Raw genomic sequence first — 19,584 nt, forward strand, 5'->3', positions numbered from 1 at the left:
CTGTTTTCAGACATAAGATTTCTCTTAAACTGTGATTCTGATTTTAAATAAACTTAGTAAGAATACGTCCAGCATGTTACAGACAGAAATATATCTCCCTCTGGAATCCAGCAGAATTTTATTACTCTGTTGGGGAGGTCGCCTGGTTCCAGCACCACAACACCAGCTCACCTTAAATGCAAATAAGAAAAAATACAGCATCAGCAATAAAAAGGTGATTATTAAATCAAGTCCAGGAATTAAAGTGCTTCCTCTTTTTCTCTCAGCTGCTCCCTTTACAGGTTGCCACAATGGATCATCCTCATCTTTCTCACCAACCCTCTGCATGTTCTCTTTCACTACATCCATGAACCCTCTCTGAGGTCTTCTTCCTCCCTCCTGCCTGAACTCATCCATTCTCCACATCCTGTCAGCTCTGTCTCTGCCAATCGATACAAGTTCTCATCTCGTTGGTGTCCAGCCTCACATACAGCTCACTTTAAGCCTTTTAGTTCTCCTTTGAAATCTCTCTTATCTGCACACCTAGCCTCTTAGTACTCCTGCCTACTTTCTTAATCTCCCTTTCTCATTTTTCATTTGATAACCTCTTCCTTTGAATACTTTCCAAAATCGCACCTGATATGGGGGCAAAGACGGAGGAAGCTATGGATGCGGTGCACAGAAACATATCATTATTCTGGAGACATGTGAAAGAAGAGATTTAACGTCGACTCAGCTGTCGGTAAGAGCGGCAGGTTCCACTTTGCAGATGTGCTGCTGTGGGAGGACTGGGAGGAGGCTGTGGCCTCACACTGAACAAGCGAGGCGGGCTGGGAAACGGTTGGAGACGATCTGAGGTGATGACAGATGAACCATTTTGTTTAAAAAAATTATTATTGGGCCAATAGAGCTCTATTAAACGTCACCTGTCACTGAGCTAGTCCTAAGTTTTTCGGTACTTAACTCCTATGTTAAACTTAAAAATGTTGTTCGGCTCATTAAACATTCAGGGTTTGCGCGACACATCAGGATGTCACATTTTGGACTGACCAATGGGGAGACAGGTTTTGTTTTTCAGCATTTGCCACATTCACTCATTTTGCTTCACTGTGATTTAGACTGCAGCTCATTACCAGTTAAACTCTCAGATTTCCATAAGCAGGTGCCTCTTTAATGGAAATGAATATACAAACATAACTTTACTCCTCACAGTACAACAATAGGTACATCGACTGGGTAAATAGTCTGTGGATGAATGGAGATCCAAAGGGATTTGGCTTGTAGCCCATTTTACAGATGAGGAGGATGTGACTTGTTACCTGTAAGAAGTTCAACATCAGATACGCTGACGGAACTATAAAAGTGTCCCTTTGAGATCAAAGATAAAGAAGATATTATGCTCTCTAAGGTCTCCTCTGGACTGACACAGCTCCGCAGAGCAGGAATTGACACAAACAAGGCGATCAGAGCTATTTTGTCCTAACCCAGTTATATTCTTAAAGAATTTAAGAATGAGAAGATTAGGGTTATACAAAGAAAATATATTTCTCTTCCCCTTTCACCTAAAGTAAAAGAAGTAAACATCAAAATAATAAATACGATTTTTATAAGATTGAAATTTAATCTGAATACATGTGTATTCTGTGAAAACAACACTGAAAGCCGGCATCACGTGTTTTTTCACTGTAAATGGGTTCAAGCTTTTTGGAACGGCACGTGGCGCTGCATGCAGTCCAGGGCGACTCAATCGTCGGGATAGTTATTGACAATAAAATCTGCATTCTGTTTTCAGGACAGTGCTGTTATGAGGGATATCTTTTTATCCATAAATGTAGATGCTGTGAAGCTTAACTGTGTATGAAAAGATGGCTGAATGAAAAACTCCCGACTGCTCTTTCTACTTTTCTTCTTTTGACATACAGTAAAGGACTTTTTCTCTTCGCACTTTGTGTTGACCTTTGTTACACTGTAACAGTTTTTTCTTCTTTATAATCTTTCAGGCTCAACCTTGTGGACATGTTTCTTTAATCATTGTTGGACTGATGTTCATAAATACATTTCAATATGATAACATCGTTTTTTGGATAAATTTCATCTGACGTTTTAAAATGTACCTCTTTTATGTCAGGATGAATTGGAAATGATTTTTTTTCTAATTTTCTCATTTTTCTGGTGACGTCTCCGCAGACGCTCTGGGTGCGCACGCTCAGTTAATTTGTTGAGCGCTTCACCTTTCCTCCAGCAGGTGGCGGTCCTACCACGAAGAAGGAGAAGAAGAGAGATTCGCCTTCTGACCCGGAAGTAACCATCGCGTCAGACCGCCATGTTGGCTGCAAAGAGAGCGGGGAATCATCCCGCGGAGAGCGTATTCGTCTGACCTCTGACCCGGGCCGGCTGACCCGAACCCTCCTCGATCGGTTCGTCCTCCGAAAACGTGTGCGCGCGGACCGGCACGGGACAAAGACAACATGGCAGCCCTGAGCACGTTCTCTTCGCAGGTGGAGCTGATCATGGAGGTAGCCGTGGGGAGCGCTGTGCACGAGTTGGGGAGGGAGGGCGCGCGAGCGGAGCACGGCCAGGTGAGGATCTCAGGTGAAGATTATGTGAGAGCAAAATCCGCCGTCACTTCCGGTTTCGCGTTAAAAACATGCTACAGAAGGGATAAAAGGTAAAAAAACAACAAAAAAAAAAAACGTATTGGCCCCGCCCACTGACACGCAGGAGACGCCTGGAGGCAGGTGTTTGATCTTTGACCCAGGTATATGCAGCTCTGAAGTGCGCATGCCTTCAGGTTTGTCCAGAAGTGTGGTGCGCGCGCATGGTGTAGCTGTAACTGCTCACATGACCAAAGTTTAGGCTGTACGTAAACAGATCTGTTCGCAGCCTCATCTTCACCTGCCGCAGGTGGTGTGACGTCATCATCCTCTACTTAACCTAAACAGAAGCTTAAGGTTAACCAGCATCAACAGAGGAGAAAACAGCAGCACCTAAACCTTAAAGGTGCAGCCTCGCTAACCACCCTCATTAGAAATGAGGCCAAGCATCAAGGTGCCATCTGTAAACAGCTGGGGCTGCAGTCACTGGGCTCAGCACACAGCTTTGGGGGGAACCTGTGTTTAGGAAGGCCTGGAAATGCCTTTTGTTGTCATTGTGCATGCACCAACTGTCCACGGAATAAAAAGATAAATAAAAGCAGAGAAAATCTGTGAATGACATCGTCACATGACTGTGAGCGTGCAGGTGATTGTGAAGAGCTGTGGAAACGGCGTCCTCGGTGAAGCGGTTCCAAGTCAGGCTGGATGGTTTTGGTGTTTGTCTCAGCACTGTCGGTGTTCGTGCCACAGGCCGACAGTCAGTCAGGCAGTCGCACTGAAAACATGCTGCATGTCATGGAGAACACTCGCTGTGAGCATCAGTCAGTCTCCGAGAGAGTCAGCATGTTGTGACATGAGGGTGAACTCCTCGGGTGAACTCCTCGGGTGGATGTGGGCGGGGCCTGTCTACAGGTTGTGTAATCAGAAATCAGTTACGCTCGGGTCCACAGATCAGATGTTTTACCTGTTCCACCTGTGCATCTATCATGTCACCCATGCGTCTGTGCTGCAGGCTCACCTGTCCACCGTGCTGGGGGGCGTGGCCAGAGAGGCAGTCCGTAAAATCTGCAGAGTCTTCAGGGAGCTGTATGCAAGCGTAGAGGCGGAAAATGAAGCTCTCAGGGCAGAACTGAGTTGCCTCGAAAACACACCTGGCGCTTCGAGGATGGCCAAACCGTTGGTGAAGTTCAGCCCGGCAGGTGAGACCCAGGGTCAAAGGTCGAACAGTCATTCAGCTCAAAAGCCCGGGTTAAAGTCTCACAGGAAACTCATTTGGTTTCTCCTGCAGATGCACCCACCCTGTCTCTGGATGTCCAATCAGCTGCTGCCACTGCTGCTGTGGCTGTGGTCATCCTCAGCCCGCCGGTGCACGCACCAGTCACAGGCCAAAACAATCTGACCGCACTGCAGAATGGTGCTGTGAGTGTTTCGGACATGACGCACTTCTCTGCAGATCCTCAGGTGTCACGTGATATGATCCAGCCCGCAGATGTGACATCACTTCCTGACTGTGAGGATCAGCCGGCCGCTGAGCTTCCAGGTGATGAAACCCACGAAGAGCAGTGTGACGCTGTGAGTGACGACAGCTGCTTCAAACTGGTTGATTGACTGGTTGATGGTTCTGTATGTGGTGACCAATAATACCATCGTGTTTTCCAGGCAGCAGAGACGAAGTCTGAACCTGCAGAACAGAAACATGATGATCAGCAGGTGCCCGGGGGTCCGACAGGTGAGAGCTCTGCCTCCCATCTACTTTTAAATACTGTACGAACCACAGGTGAGCCTGTGGTGTGAGAGCGATGTGCTCTAATGGCGTGATACGCTACATTAAGATGAGATGGGGCCTGATTAATCAAGACCTAGTACGTGAGGATCTTGATGATGTCGTCCTTCAGAACAGCTGATGGTCCATTAATCAGTCGCTTCTGTTTGTCAAACCTGCAGCGTCTCTGACTTCCTGTCTGTCTTACTGTTCAGGTGTGAGCGAGGAGCAGCAGAAGGAGCAGGAGAGGAGGCGGAGGAGGGAGCTGTACAAGGAGAAGAGGTTTTTCTGCGAGCTGTGTGACAAAGGCTTCCATCAGAAGCACCAGCTGCTGAAGCACGCCGCGTGCCACCTGAAGCCATTCCCCTGCAGCTCCTGCGACAAAGGTTTCTACAAAGCGCAGACGCTGCAGCGCCACCTGCTCGCCCACCGTCTCCGCGAGGCGCAGGAGAGCGACCCAGACAAGCTGCTGCGCTGTGACCAATGCGACAGGAAGTTCAGGCTGCCACGTCAGCTTCGAGCGCACCAGGCCTGTCACCGGCTTGAGAAAACGCCACTCAAGTGCTACGCATGTGACCGCACCTTTACATCCAGTGGGGCACTGCGATACCACGAGGTGTCGCACGCCAAAGTCAAGCCCTTCATGTGCGACGTCTGCGGAAAGAGCTTTACGCGCAAGAAGAGCCTGCGGGAGCACCAGACCGTGCACACCGGGGCACGGCCGTACTCCTGCCAGACCTGCGCCAAGAGCTTCTCCACCGCCAGCAACCTGCGCGTGCACAAAAGGTCGCACTCCGAGGAACGCCCGTACAAGTGCGACGAGTGCGACAAGGCATTCAAGTGCCGGATGGGGCTGCTGCAGCACCGTGTGGTCCACTCGGGAGAGAAACCCTTCACTTGTCCCACCTGTGGCCTGAGCTTCGGCCTCAAATACAACTTCCAGAGACACCTGAGGCTACACAGCGGGGAGAAGCCCTTCAGGTACGAGGCCCCGAACGATAACGTATATTTTCTGGGTCTCAGCGAGTCTGTTTCGGTATTTGACAGAAATCTCTGCTTTTTATTGGCTCAACACACAACATCTGACAAAAAAACACACCTGAACAATCAAGGGTCACATACACGCGCTGCTCCAGGGCGCACTCTGACCCTCGGGTGAAACATTCGCCTGTGTCTCTTAACGCACCTGAGTGAGGTGTACAGGTGAACAGCATCAGCGCGGTCCTTAGCAGGAAGACTAGACTTATGCGACTGCAGGTGAACTGATTAAATAAGGTGATCGTGGATTTTATAAGTGCTTCAATGTAACGTCAAACACGAAGCAGAGGCGGGGTTGTTTGCTGACATCCACCAGTGAACCGCCAACAGAGCGCGGCACGGCGCTGCAGGCAGACACGAGAAATACCAGCGTCAGCTTTCCTGTTCATTCGGTTCAGTTCAGGTTTATTTATATGGGCCAACTTCGCAGTGATTAACACTGCACAGTAAAAGCCCTACAGCACTACAGACGGCCCTGAGCACTCGGTGAACACTGCTTTTGTGTTGTGTGCTGATCACTCAAAACATCAAGATCGTGTTGATTTCTGTGAGTTGCGTCTTCTTTAACCTCTGACCCTTCCTCACCTGTCCTTCCTTCCTCAGGTGTGATCAGTGTGGCGAAGGCTTCACGGGGACCTGGGCTCTGAAGACTCACATGCTTGTTCACGGCGTGGCAAAGCCGTTCATGTGCGACCTGTGCGGAAAGACGTTCTTCTACAACTGCCAGCTGCAGAAGCACCAGCAGCTGGTTCACGGCAGCGGTGGCGATCGGGGAAAGTCCGGCGGGGAGGCGGGCAGGCGGCGGTCCACCGGAGTCAAACCGTTCAGCTGTAAAGTCTGTCCAAAGAGCTTCAGCAGCAGCAGCTCGCTGCGCACGCACGAGAAGAGCCACGCCCAAAACAAAGAGTTCACCTGCGACACATGTGGGAAAGCCTTCCACCTGCGTCACCTGTACCTGTACCACCTGAGGCAGCACAGCGGCGACCGGCCACACGTCTGCGCTGTCTGTCACAAAGGCTTCCTGCTGGCATCGCAGCTGAAGCAGCACGAGCTTCTGCACACAGGTGTCAAACCTCACCGCTGCGAGCACTGCGGCAAAGAGTTCAGGACGCCTCAGAACTACCACCGCCACCTGCTGGTGCACACCGGCGAGAAGCCGTACGAGTGCGCTGTGTGTGGCCGGAAGTTCCGCCAGTCCAACCAGCTGAAGTCTCACATGCAGATCCACACCGGTGTCAAGCTGTACTCGTGCGAACGCTGTGGGCGGGGCTTCTCCGACTCACGCCAGCTCAAGAAACACCGCTGTGGAGACAGCGAGCACGACTCGCTCGATTCTGCCAGCAAGCACAGGAAGCAGACGGACGCGTTCCCGTGGACGCACGAATTCACGGCACAGTGACACAGAAACAGGCCAGCGGGAAAACCCAGACAATTCCCGCTGACTCCACCCCCCGCGACTGTGTCCGGCACATCAACATCAAATTTAGGGAGTGTGTCCATCCACCTCTTGAAGCCGGCATTGATTGGCTGGTTTGTTTCTTTGGCGTTTCTGTTTTTTTATCCCCTGTTAAAGTCAGCGACACAGAAAATGTTTGATCTCTGCTGCAAAACCACCTGACGCCCCCGCATGTCTCGGGTTGAAATCTAAAACAAAGGTAAAGAGTAGCTGGGCCCTGACAGCATCTCCAGCCTTAGCAGGTAAAATGACAACTCTTCTAAATGGACTTTGACTCTCACCTGGTCGTGGTGATTTAAGTTCAGCTGCCAAAATCAAACACACCTTGACCTCAGTCAGTGACAGAAGAGGAATCAGATGAAAGCAGCTCTAATAAACATTTAGTTTCTGTTTCATCTGTGAAAAAATGACTTTGCTGTGTTTCAGTGTGTAGAATAAAACTCCTCCTCCTTTGACTGACGAGCTTTTATTGGAGGTGCTGCTCCAGCTTCAAAATGATTTTTCTGCCCTCGATGAACGTGAAGTAATAATTCAGATTAAAATGCAGCTGCAATGTGTCAAAGGTAATGTCTACCAATCAAATACATTTTGTCCATTAAATTCAACGTGCAGACCTACGGTATGTAGCTAAAGCTAAAAATTACATGTGATTAGTTGAAGTCACATTGAGTGTATGAGCAGAGTCTTCATCCAGGAAGTAGGTTCAAATCAGACAGCTGTGCAGATATTAAGCACATACGTGATTAATATCAGTGCAGCTCTTATGCAACGATTCTCCATAGCAACAGGTAAGTAAAGAGCGGAGCTCCCATTTAAATCCATGAACGTGATGTTGATCTACAAACATCAGAAGAGAGACCAGCTTTAATCAGACATTTATCTAGCTTTCATTTTCATTAGTAGATGAAGCTCAGTAGTGCGAGACAAATGATGAAGCTCAGATTTGACCTTTTGATTTAATGCTTATAGGTAATGATCAGCTGACAGGATGCAGACTTTGAAAATAAATAAAGGGGAGACAGTGTGGACACGTCTCTGCAGCAGTTAGTACCTACATTTCAACATATCTGAAGATGAAATAGAAGAACGTGCTATGGAGACTGCATTTAGAACCTGTTAGAGTGCTGAACATTCACAGGACTGGAGGCTGAGTGCACTGACCTCACTGTCATATTCAAAAAAACAGTTTGAGATGAGCTGTGTGATCGTGCTGAAAGCAGCATCAGAGAATGGTATACTGTGGTCATAAACCCACAGACGTGGTCAGCAATAACACTCAGGTAGGCTGTGGAGTTAAACGATGTTCAGCTGGTACTGGAAATCTGCCCTGCACCATCACATCAGCAGCAGTCTGAGCACTGGTGCAGGCAGGGTGGATCCATACTTTCATCTTTACACCAAACATTTAAATTTTGCTGCAGAAATCATGATCAGATCGGAAAACATTTTTTCATTTTGTGGTCCAATTTTGGGGAGTCTGGGAACTGTAGCCTCAGTTTCCTGTTCAGGTGTTGTAGGGATTGCAGCCAATCGTCTTCTCGGAGGAGCGGCTAACACGCTTCACTCTGCTTTGGTTCTTGGCAGAGACAGCAGCTTACCAGGTGGTAGTGATGGCCAAATGAAGCTTTCTGAAGCTTGTATTGAAAAACGGTTCATTACTCGAAGCTTTTCAACACAGTCCTCTCTGGTGACATCTGGTGGCCAAAAATATGAAGAGCAGCTTGAATCCACAAAATAAAACCAACTGCTTCATTATGATTGCCCACTCTACAGAGTGGAGTTCTGTGTGATATTGGGCCGCCGCTGTGTTGCTTTGAACGTGTATTTTGGGGGGTTAAAAAATGTGGTTTATTTGTTTAATAAATAATTATGACCAGTAAACTCTCCTTGTTTAAATATGCACCATGGCGTGGTCTTTCTTTGCTTTTCACTTCTTGATGTTGGTAAATACAATAATTGAAAAATACCACGTTACATATAATATACATGTAATAATGTACAACACATTATGGAGTATGCTTCTGCTGTGAGGTCCTGCCTCCATGCACTTATGAAATTAATCGCAAGATGGGTGTATTTATCAATAATATTATATTAGGGAAATTTTCCTATACATATTTCTGACCTGGGGGTAGAACTGATTGTGAAATGGAAAATGCTTATGAACTTGCAAATTAAAAACATGATGCATTTTAGGTAACCCTTTTTCATTTTTATTTAAGAAGAAAATTCGTTCCACTGTGCGATGGCCGAACCTGTTCCTTTTCGTGGAGATCATTTCTTCTGCATTAAGGAAAATCCCTTCACATGGAACAGAAGAGGCTGGAGTGCAGAGAAACTGGTAGAGATGCAGTTATACAGTCCACCCCACAAACTATCAGCTAAAGAGAATAAATAATTTAAATTGCTGCACATTTGGCAGACTAACATTTTAAGATTAATTGAAAAATAAAAAATATATATATTTTAATATTAAATGTAACAAGTCAAATGGAAGTTTTTCTAAAGTTATTTGATGATATTTATATTATGAAAAACTGATTTTTGACATTTTGAGTTTTTCCCATTGTCAGATAAAATAAACACGCACAAAACAAAAGCAAACAGCCAGAACACAAAGCTGGAAAACCCACCCGATCGACCAAAATCAACTCAAAATACTCCCACACAACAGAACCTCCTCTATTCCTCACTGGCTCCAAATCTCTCAGTAGAAATATCAGTGGTTCGCTATCTGTCACCATCAAACACTCCACAAATCCCGCGAATGATTCGCTTCCTTATAAACCATTGAATCAGACACCGAAGCAGTCACGCTCTAAATGAAGCTTCGGACGTCACTGATCACGTGACTCTGGCCAAACGAATCAAGCTTCGACACAGTGCTTCTGAAGCAGTGTGTTGATTTTTTTGACACACGCACCGGAGCGTCAGCTTCAAGCGAGCCATCACTACCAAGTGGTAACAGAGAAAGTAAGGACAGATTCAATGATGAAGGAGTAAAAAGAATATTCTGCCTTACAGAGAGCAGGATGGCCATGTTTGTGTCATTTAATCAACACCCCTGAGTCATTCTAACTGTCAGAATCCTCGAAACACAGGCTGAGGAGGAGTGGCAGCAATCTTCCACTCCGAGCTCATTAACCAGCCATAGACCCAGACAGAAAGCCTGACTGGCTCCTGCATTTCAGCAACTCGTCTTTACAGCAGTGGCGGGAGTAGATTTACTACTTAACATCTTAAGTATCATACATTAACTGCAATACTTGTGCGGTTTTAGTACTAAAGACTGCCCAAAACAATTAATGGCTGCCCTCTGATACCCCTTGGGACCATCGCCAGGTCCATCACAGCTGACCCCTCGCACCCTGCTCACCACCTGACGGCACTCAGGTCAGTCAGGTCCCACACCTGCAGACTCACAAACAGCTTATTCACCTGGGCCATTCAAACTGTAAACAAACACTCCTCTTGTCTGTAATTTATTACTGATGTCTTACTTATTATATTTTTATTCCATGCACAGTCGGTGTGGAGCACCCACACTTGAAATACATGTACAATGACAAAAAAGGCTATTCTATTATGGGTTCGCTGCGGTATCTCTGGTTTGTGTACGTTATTTACAGTAAACCGCTGAGCTTGTAGAGCTGTGAACAGCAGGGGGCGCTCCGTGAGAATTGGGTTAATCCACGAAGAAGTAGAAGACGAGAGAGACGGAGGGAAAATTGTTTGGTCCAAAGCGCATGCGCATTGTGCCAACAGCCTGTTCACGCGGGTGTTCAGTGCTAGCTGGTTAGCTGCAGTAAAGGCGGTTAAACTCCGGCAAACTCAGACAGTCTTCGTGCAGCCGTTGGTCTCAGGTAAAGTGTGGCAGTTTCCCATGAGCCCCGTTTGTTTCCGGGGTGAAAAAAGAAGTTTGGCGCTGTTTTTTCCGCGGTTTAATCCGCCAACGAACCGCTGCTAGTTCGGACATAACACGAAGCTAACGTCAGCGTCAACAGAAGCTTTAAACGGCCCGGCTGCTCAGGTGAGTCCAAGTAATCGTGACGGCATACTTCCGAAACACAGACACCTGAGCTAGCTGAACTTTGACCCCGTTAGGTGCTGTTGTAGGAATGGATTGTTTACTGGCTCGCGGACCTTGGGGTCAGAGGTCAGCAGCGGGCTTTAGCTGCCACAGGGGGGAGTATTGAGCAGTAATCGAGTACGTTTCCTTTGACAGCTCAATCCTGGAGAGAGGAAGTACAGCACTACCTGTCTCGTTTAGGTCCTTCCTTGCTGAGCTGTAACGTCTAAGAGGAGGAGGAAGATGTCTCCGGCGTCAGAGGTTGAGGGCTCGGACGTAGGGGGGCGGGGCCAGGAGACTACGCTGTCCAAAGAAGACTGTCTGTGTCCCGTCTGCCTCGAGATCTTCATGGAGCCCGTCACACTGCCCTGCACACACACCTTCTGCAAGGTAACACGCACACACAATGAGTGCGTGTAGCTCAGGTGTGTTAAGTTACCTGCACGACCAGCAGGTGTGTGCACAGACAGGTTAGGGGGTGTGCGTGCGTGTGCCGCAGTAGTCAGGACCTTTTTTGTGTGTGTGTTTCCGTTTTGTCCTTGAATGACATCATCAGGCTTATTCATTTCCTGTGACTGAAGACGTGGTTTTAAATAAAGTGAATTATAACTGCCCCGGTGAGAGCTTCAGCTCCTTCTGCTTCAGTTCCACCAGTCACACACCTGCATTCTAACCTGAACAGGCCAGCAGCCAATTAAATGGCCAATCAGTGACTGGACTGATGGCGTTTAGCCTCCTGAGCTGATCTTCATGTCAGAGGTCAAAGGTCTGCTGGATGCCAACACCTTCAGCCTGACCTCACACATTATAGTCATATGACTTCTCCTCAGGGCGCTCCGGCAAAACTGGGCCTGACTGTGTGTGTACCTGTGCAGGTGTGCTTCCTGGAGTCGGTGGATAAAGCCACGCTGTGCTGTCCCATGTGCAGGAAGAGGGTTTCCACCTGGGCTAGGTTACACAGCAGGAGCAACACGCTAGTGAACGAGACACTGTGGAGGCGGATCCAAACCTGCTTCCCCCGACAGTGCGAGCATCGCCTCAGCGGGCAGGGTGAGGCCGAGGACCCCCACTCAGGTAACGCGGACACAAATCTTTGGCTCAAAACTGCAGTTTGTGAGGGGCAGCCAATCAGAAAAGGTACTGCTTTTGTAAAGGGTGAGGGGCAAACAGCATGTTTGACGGAAGCTCAGAAAAAGAAGGATTACTCTGAAATGTAAACTATGCAGAGCTGCTTTCTTATAGGTCAATGTGATGTTGAACCCACTGTGTGTGTGTGTGTGTGTGTGTGTGTGTGTGTGTGCGCGCGCGTGTGGGCAGCATTGGTGTGTTTCCGCAGAGTTAGTGAACCTGGAGAGCTGAGGCAAGAGTATGAGGACCAGATCACCAAAGTGAGTTCAAGACACACAGTCTTTTGCTCTGGATTTGTGAGGATGTGCAGAAGCCTCAGTGTTACACAAGAACCCCAGGGACTTAATTTGGACCCCATAGAAATGAATGTAAAACCACTAATGCGGCACACCTGGCTGTTTACAGGCATTGTGACGTCAAGGCTGCTCTAATGTGGGCCAAAGCTGATCAGTAAATATTTAGGGAACTGTAGGAAGTGAAGAGACGAATAATTACTGCTGATGAGCCGGGTCAGAGCTGGCGAAGTGGGAGCGTTGCTGCTGTGCAGGGCAGCAGGGGACGCTGATGAGGGGCTACAGGTTTGATGGCGAGGAGATAAAACCCTGTGACTGTTCTACTTTTACAATTATTTTTTTAAATGTGTTTCGTAGCAGCTGTGAGTAGGGCTGCAGCTGCAATACACCCCATGCCCCCCTTTAGATTCACCCCTGTTTGCTTCCACATGTGATAGGATATCTGCCTTCAGTCTCAGTAAGGCTCTGCCTCTTTACGCTTGGTGGTATAAACAGACTCCGCCTCCACGTTAAACCCTGCCAGCATCATCGCTGCTGTTGTGTTTTTGCGGTGTCAGCTTATGTGGTCAGACGTCTTATTCACAGGCTGCTCATAATGTTCATGCTTGGTAATAATATAAATTATTAAGATGTGTCATTGTGTACCTTTGTTTATGAGTTTATGCTAATGTGTACTTTTACTTTACAATCTCTAATAAATGATCTAAATCACTGATAAAACTAATAAAACTTTCACATGTCTGTGCTCTCACTCTGATGTCTCGGCCTAAAGGTCTGAAAAGGTCCTGGAATTTCCTTATAATGTGCACGAGATCTGTTGTGATGATGGCCTGTGGTTTGTGTGTCATCTGACCCGAAGAGGATGCCGATTAGATACTGATGGGTGTAAGGGTCAGTCCGCATCGGACCTCCTGATGAACACACTTTGGTCATTCAGGTAAATCTCAGGTGTGTCTGTCCTCTCTCAGCTGACCGAGGAGAAGCGGGAGCTGCAGGAGGAGGAGAGGAAGGCCAGTGAGGAGTACATCCAGAGGCTGCTGGCTGAGGAAGAGCAGCTGCTGCGGGATGAGAGGAAGAGGAGGGACGAAGACGAGCGGCTGGCCAGACTGCTCAGTGATCAGCTGGTCAGTGGTTGGTCCACACTGGGAGAGGCTTATAGATACAGATGCCTCACAGAAAATCCCCAATATTTGATTAAAAATCAGAAACTGAAGCGTCTCGGCTTGTTAACCAGTGATCAGTTGGTAGATTCTTTCTCTGAGGAAATTTATCACCCTCTCTTTCCCTCCTCGGCAGAACCCTCCTCCTCTCGAGGACAGGGGTCATGTTGCTGTGACACCACTGAAGAAGAAGAAGGCGGCCTCTGTGGGACACATCGAGAAGTAAGCGACTGTTTTAAAGATCAAGGTCATTGAGAAAGACTGGTTAGAGTCACATGACCTGGAGTGTGTCAAAGTAAACTTTATTGTCATCTCTGCTATATACAGTACAGTATATAGAGACGGCGAGGCTCCAGTTCCATTCAGTGCAAAAAAACAATAAAAACAGGAAGAATAAGAAATAAATATACACTTTGAGACTAAGATAAAAGGAGTAAATATACACTTAAGCTAAAAAGGATCAATAACAGTCTAACTTTACAATTTATAATTCAGATTTAAAGTGGCCTTGAAGTGACCAACGTAGCAGCTTTACAGTTTACAGCATGAGTGATTTAAAGTGATCAACATGAGCAGGAGTGTCCATAGAGCACCATCTGTATTTACAAAGGCAGCAGTATGTGGAGTGCAATAGACTCAGTTAGTGGTTTGTGAGGGTGTGTGTGGTGAGGGGGAGTGGGGCAGCTGGTAGTGAGGTCAGGAGTCTGATGGCTTGTGGGAAAAAGCTATCTCGCAGTCTGGAGGATCGGGCCCAGATGCTGCGATAGTGTCCACCGGATGGGAGGAGGGAAAAGACTATGTGAGGGGTCACGCACAATGCAGGAGGCCTTACTGATGCAGCGTTTGTGAAAGATGTCCTGTAGCAGAGGGAGAGATGTTCCGATGATCTCGGCAGCTGCTCTGACAATCCGTTGTAGCCGGCAGTTTCCAAACCAAATGGGGATGCAGCTCGTCAGCTCTGTGGTGTAGAACATGGTGAGGGTAGGAGGAGGGAGGCTGGCCCGCTTCAGGCGTCTCAGGAAGTAGGGCTGCTCAATTAATCGAATTTTAATCACGATTACGATCTGGGCTTTCAACGATCATTTAAAATGACTGAGCCGATTATTAGCCCCTCCCTCGTGCTTTACTCTCGCGCTGCTCCGTGTGACAAATCGAGCGCACCTCTCTGCATTTCGAACACGCATCACAACAATTAAGAGGACCCGAGGGAAGCTCGGAAAGCTAAGCAGAAGTTATTTGGAGAGGAGAGTGACTGCTGTTGGTTGAAAAGAGGTAAAAAAAAACTTCAGTGGTGTGGAAACATTATGGGTTCGCGGAGTCAGACGTGGATCAAGTAGACACAGTGTGTAAACTTTGCTACGATGTCGTAGCTGCACCACAGAGCAACACTGCAAAGTTCACTAAACATAGATGTTTACATTTTTCATTTATTTTTTATATTGCAAACATTTGCACTGTTATCAGTATTTGCACACTATTTTATATTATTTTTTAAAGTCATTATTCAATACCTTGTTATTGTTAACCCTTTAAATCCCTGTAGAACCTGAACCTTGTAAGCTAGCGCAATAATTTGTTTTGCATATGAAACCGGAGGAGTTGTACTTACATCTTATGCCATCAGCTTGTCCTTGGTCACGGTTTCCTTCCACATAAAGCTTTGCAAAAATTGCATAAAAAGCACTTGCAGGAACAAAAACATAATATTCCACAAACACGCTTTGCCGATCCGATCAGCTGTTCGTAACACTTCCCACAATGAAAAAGACGTCAACGCGAACTATCGCATGTCTGCCATTTCCTGTCCGAAACCGGAAGTGACGTCATTTTCGCGGAAAATGTAGTTTTTTTTACTTGTAGGCCTTAAAAGCCTATACTGGTGTTTTTATAGGTCATGTTTGACTCTATACTTTTCTGAATAGTTTCTGTGATGCTTAGAACTCGAATTGCACTGCTGGAAATAGTTTATTTTGATGCACATGTATGGGCTCAAAATGTGGTCATAAATATTTTGTACTTGTAAATCAGGATTTGTATATGTAAAAAAGATTTGTGTGTGCGTAAAAAAGATTTGTGTGTGCGTAAAAAAGATTTGTGTGTGTGTGTGTGTGTGTGTGTGTGTGTGTGTGTGTGTGTAAAAAAGATTTGTGTGTGTGTGTGTGTGTGTGTGTGTGTGTGTGTGTGTGTGTGTAAAAAAGATTTGTGTGTGGACTTAGCCAAAAAAAACCCTGCAAGTTACAACTACGAATTTTGACCCCATTTTTCTTCCTTTCATCTGATTGGTGAATGTCATGTCAATCACAAATGTAACAATCCAATCAGAGAACAGATGGGTTTGGCTGTTGGAGGGGCGCTTTTTTTGAACTGCAGGTCTTTGAAGGGAATAAATGCCCTTTTACATGCCAACCCAGCGTTTTCCTTCATCACCACGGAGGAAAACAGTCTGTGGTCGTCCGAGTTTGGTGATTTCTGTGTCACAGGACTACGTGTTTAATACAGGGACTTCCACAGCCTTTTCAACAGCGCTGCGAACGCAGGGGGGGGGGGCAGTGTTTTGTAAATGACAGTCTTCATTACAAAGCTTTCTTCGTTATGAATTAGCATACATGTTTTTATTGAACATTTGAAGAACTAGCAAAAAAAACCAGAAACTCTTGTAGTTCACATAAAGTCAGAGATAAAATCGACAAGGAGCAGGTGCATCTAGTACAGGTAGAGCTGCTGCAAAAACCCACAGAGCTCAGCAGCCAGCAACAAATTCTGGATCCTTTGCTTTTAGTTAGCAATTAGCATTAGCAGCACATCCTGCGTCCGATGTGAAAGGACTTTTATGCTGCGCACTGTGACTCACAGCAATGGTCCCGGGTCAGCCCTGACGTTGTGTTAAACTAATCCTAAAGTAATAATGTATTTCTAACCACTGACATACCACAACTTTATCCTTTCAACAGCTGCTGAAAGTTAGGGGACCTAGCTGCTATCGGATATTTATATAGAGATTACCCTTCAAGGACCTGCAGTTCAAAAAAGCGCCCCTCCGACAGCCAAACCCATCTGTTCTCTGATTGGATTGTTTAATTTGTGATTGACATGACATTGACCAATCAGATGAAAGGAAGAAAAATAGGGTCAAAATTCGTAGTTGTAACTTGCAGGGGTTTTTTTGGGCTAAGTCCACACAAATCTTTTTTACACATACAAGTCTTTTTTACACATACAAATCTTTTTTTACGCACGCACAAATCTTTTTTACAAGTACAAAATATTTATGACCACATTTTGAGCCCATACACATGCTGTTTTCTTTGCAAATTTGCATCATAGGATTGTTTTTTGTTTTTCCTGCAGTATATAAAAATTGCTGTATCTCCAAAATAAAACTATGAAGACACTCAAAATAAATTTCCTGTGGTGGGAAACTATTTTTTGCAACTTTTTTGTATTTAAAGTTTTGAGGGATAAGCCTCTTAAATTTCCCCAAGTAGAAATATATGTAAAAAAACAAAAACGATTTTCAATTTTTTTTGTAGTTTAGTGCACTTTTTTGTAATTAATGTAATTACTATGGACTTAATGCATACATATTATTAACATATGGGCTATAACAGTTGTATTGATGTATAGCAACTTGAAATGCTCCCAAAAATGGCACTACAACATGTAAAAAAAATAATATAAGCTCTGGCGGACTTGGTTCTATGGTAGGTCTTAAAGAGTTAATTAAATATCGTCAAATAATCGAGATCTCAATTTCAGTGAAAATAATCGTGATTATCATTTTTGCCATAATCGAGCAGCCCTATCAGGAAGTGAAGGCGCTGCTGGCCCTTTTTGGTGATGGAGATGGTGTTAGGGGTGCAGGTGAGGTCGTCTGAGATGTGTACTCCCAGGAACTTGGTGCTGTTAACAGTCTCTACTGTGGAACCGTGGATGCTGAGTGGTGTGTGGGTGGAGCGAGTCTTCCTGATGTCTCCTTGGTTTTGTCCACATTCAGCGACAGCTTGTTCTCACTGGTCTGACTTCCCTAGTGGGGGGAGAGGGTGGCTTTGTATGCATGTCTCACATTAGCATACAGTAGGCCAGTTGTCCTGTTTCTCCGTGTGGGACCACAAACAGTCCAGTGTGACATGGTTAGGGTCTCCACATATAATAATGAAGGCCTCGGGCTGTTGTGTCTGCAGTCTTGCTGTGTGTATTTCCTCACAGGCAGCTGCAGTCACGGTAGATTGGATGGTTGTTCAGAGCAGAGAGTTTGTCAATCGTGTTCTGTAGCGAGTTCACGTCGCCCATTGTCACTGTCGGGATTGATGGTTCGAATCGCCTCCGGTGATCCGCTTTCCTCACTTTCAGCTTCGCTCCCGTCTCGTGGCCTCTGTAGCTTGGCCGGTATGCTGTGTCGCATGCCGGTCTGTGCCTTTGTATTTAGTGCCAGCGGCTTTGACTTGGAATAGACAAAAGGCCGCCGTCGCTTCAGCGCCATCTTGAACGTATGTGACGTCAAACTGAAATTAAAATCGCTGAGCAGGAAGTGCCTCCTCAAACGTGGACAAACGACTCACTGTGTCGGGAACGCCATCTGTATGACCTCACACATCTCTATTTGTTGTTTCAGGTTCCTGTGCCCCCGAGTGGCTCCACCCAGCTCCACCTGTAGCTCCGCTTCCAGCCTTGTGTCCAACAAGGTGAGTTTGAACTTCTGTTCAATTCAGTGTTATTTATATAACACCAAATTACAACAGCCTTCCTGTTTCAGGAGAACATCCTTGTTTCAGAGGCAGCGCTACCGGCAGAACGAAGACCACCTCAGCTGGATTATTATGGGCCTGAGACTGAGCTCCGCCCACCCGAGGAGGTGGCCAAGCATCAACCAGGGAGTCAGGCAATCAGAGACGGAGGATGTTCATCAGTGAAGAGGAAGAGCTCGGAGCTGGAGGCCACAGAGGAGGCGACAGCAGACACCAAGCGAGTCTCTGCCCATTTCCTTGGCTCCTCTTCCTTCTCCTTGCTGGAGGCGGCCGAACAGGAGCTACAGGAGAGGAGGAGGCAGGAGGAGGAGGACAGACGGCTCGCTTTCATCCTGCAGAAGCAGCTCGACCAGGAGGAGAAACGGCGTGCCACTAACAGAAGCAAAGGCTCCACAGACGCCTACCAGCTCCGCCCACACCGACGAGCCGAGGAAGAGGAGGGCTGCGCTTCCATCATGCCAGGAAGACCCTGCAGGAGAATGCCAAAGAACTGTACCGCCAAGCCCTCTGCCTCCTCCTCCTGCTCAGGGAAGGGGAGCAAACAGACTCTTTTGACTGAGATGTTCTTCAGCAGCTGAGGTGTCCTCTGCCTGCTCCTCCTCCCCTTCCTGCAGGATCATGAATAAATTGAGCTGTCAACCTGAGGGCTGTTGTTACTTTAAAGCACAGAAGACCAGAAGTTTGTGGACACGCCGCTGCCTCTTACCTGTGAGTCGTCATGGTGAGCACACGGCGGTCCACAGATGTGATGGCAGTGACCGTCCACTGGGGAATCGTGAACAGAGTTCATGTGTTTTACTTTGAAAAGTTCTGCTGGAGGATGACTTCATGCCTCTGCACGTCATTCAGCTGGAATGCTTCTTTCTCATTGGTGGAAGCGCTGGCGAGGACTCAGTGCCGTCAGGTTATTTTTACCCGTTTGCCAGATGACACCGAGTCACCATTATATTTCCAGCCTCAGCTTCTGTGACTCCGCCCAGAGCCCGTCCACGTCTGGTTAACGTGTTGATGATTGGTCAGGTGGTGTGTGAATGTGTCTCCTTAGTGTTGTTGCTGATGTCACTGGTGTCACATGATAGAATGTGAGGAATTGTGGGATACGCTGCATGCTGACTGCATGGGTCATGTGACGCTACAACTGATTTATTTTTATGGTTTGAATGTTGAAAGTGGGAGTTTCTGTTTGTCCCAGGGTCACCTGAATGCAGCACTCACCCGTTTAAGCGGCACATGGCCGCGCCATACAGTGGGAGGGGTTAAAGAGGCTGCCGTGTCAACCTGTTTGTCATTTGTTTTTCTGAGAAATAAACCATCACCATTATCGTTTCCTGTTTTCTGACACTAACGAACGAGCAACTCC

At 46.9% G+C, this 19,584-nt stretch overlaps 2 protein-coding genes and 1 long non-coding RNA gene across 7 annotated transcripts; 2 read left to right on the top strand and 1 right to left on the bottom strand.

Moving 5' to 3' along the window:
- The first annotated feature begins 2,262 nt into the window (after positions 1–2,262).
- LOC120740871 (gastrula zinc finger protein XlCGF26.1-like) lies at positions 2,263–7,396 on the top strand. Of its 4 annotated transcripts, none has more exons than XM_040043382.1 (6): positions 2,263–2,558; positions 3,586–3,772; positions 3,862–4,145; positions 4,233–4,302; positions 4,551–5,316; positions 5,977–7,396. In XM_040043382.1, exons 1-6 carry the CDS (start codon positions 2,448–2,450, stop codon positions 6,770–6,772), a joined length of 2,214 nt encoding a protein of 737 aa, XP_039899316.1. In that variant the 5' UTR covers positions 2,263–2,447; the 3' UTR covers positions 6,773–7,396. The 4 variants fall into 4 exon arrangements, with proteins under 4 accessions (XP_039899316.1, XP_039899317.1, XP_039899318.1 ...); XM_040043383.1 differs by having other exon boundaries at positions 2,263–2,495; XM_040043384.1 differs by having other exon boundaries at positions 2,442–2,647.
- On the bottom strand, positions 5,496–13,152 carry LOC120740876. The gene is made up of 4 exons (XR_005697510.1): positions 13,050–13,152; positions 7,987–7,990; positions 6,314–6,322; positions 5,496–5,509 (listed from the first exon to the last, which is right to left on the bottom strand). It is a non-coding gene; the product is annotated as an uncharacterized LOC120740876 (long non-coding RNA).
- Positions 10,554–19,543, top strand: rnf168 (ring finger protein 168). Of its 2 annotated transcripts, none has more exons than XM_040043388.1 (8): positions 10,554–10,859; positions 11,055–11,288; positions 11,774–11,972; positions 12,216–12,286; positions 13,288–13,443; positions 13,616–13,701; positions 18,092–18,161; positions 18,233–19,543. In XM_040043388.1, the coding sequence occupies exons 2-8, from the start codon at positions 11,142–11,144 to the stop codon at positions 18,800–18,802; spliced, it is 1,299 nt and encodes a 432-aa protein (XP_039899322.1). In that variant the 5' UTR covers positions 10,554–10,859; positions 11,055–11,141; the 3' UTR covers positions 18,803–19,543. The 2 variants fall into 2 exon arrangements, with proteins under 2 accessions (XP_039899322.1, XP_039899324.1); XM_040043390.1 differs by having other exon boundaries at positions 11,100–11,288.
- The last annotated feature ends 41 nt before the right edge of the window (positions 19,544–19,584 follow it).

This window comes from Simochromis diagramma, unplaced genomic scaffold (genome assembly GCF_900408965.1).
Source record: "Simochromis diagramma unplaced genomic scaffold, fSimDia1.1 OVJJ01000377.1, whole genome shotgun sequence".
Taxonomy (NCBI): domain Eukaryota; kingdom Metazoa; phylum Chordata; class Actinopteri; order Cichliformes; family Cichlidae; genus Simochromis; species Simochromis diagramma.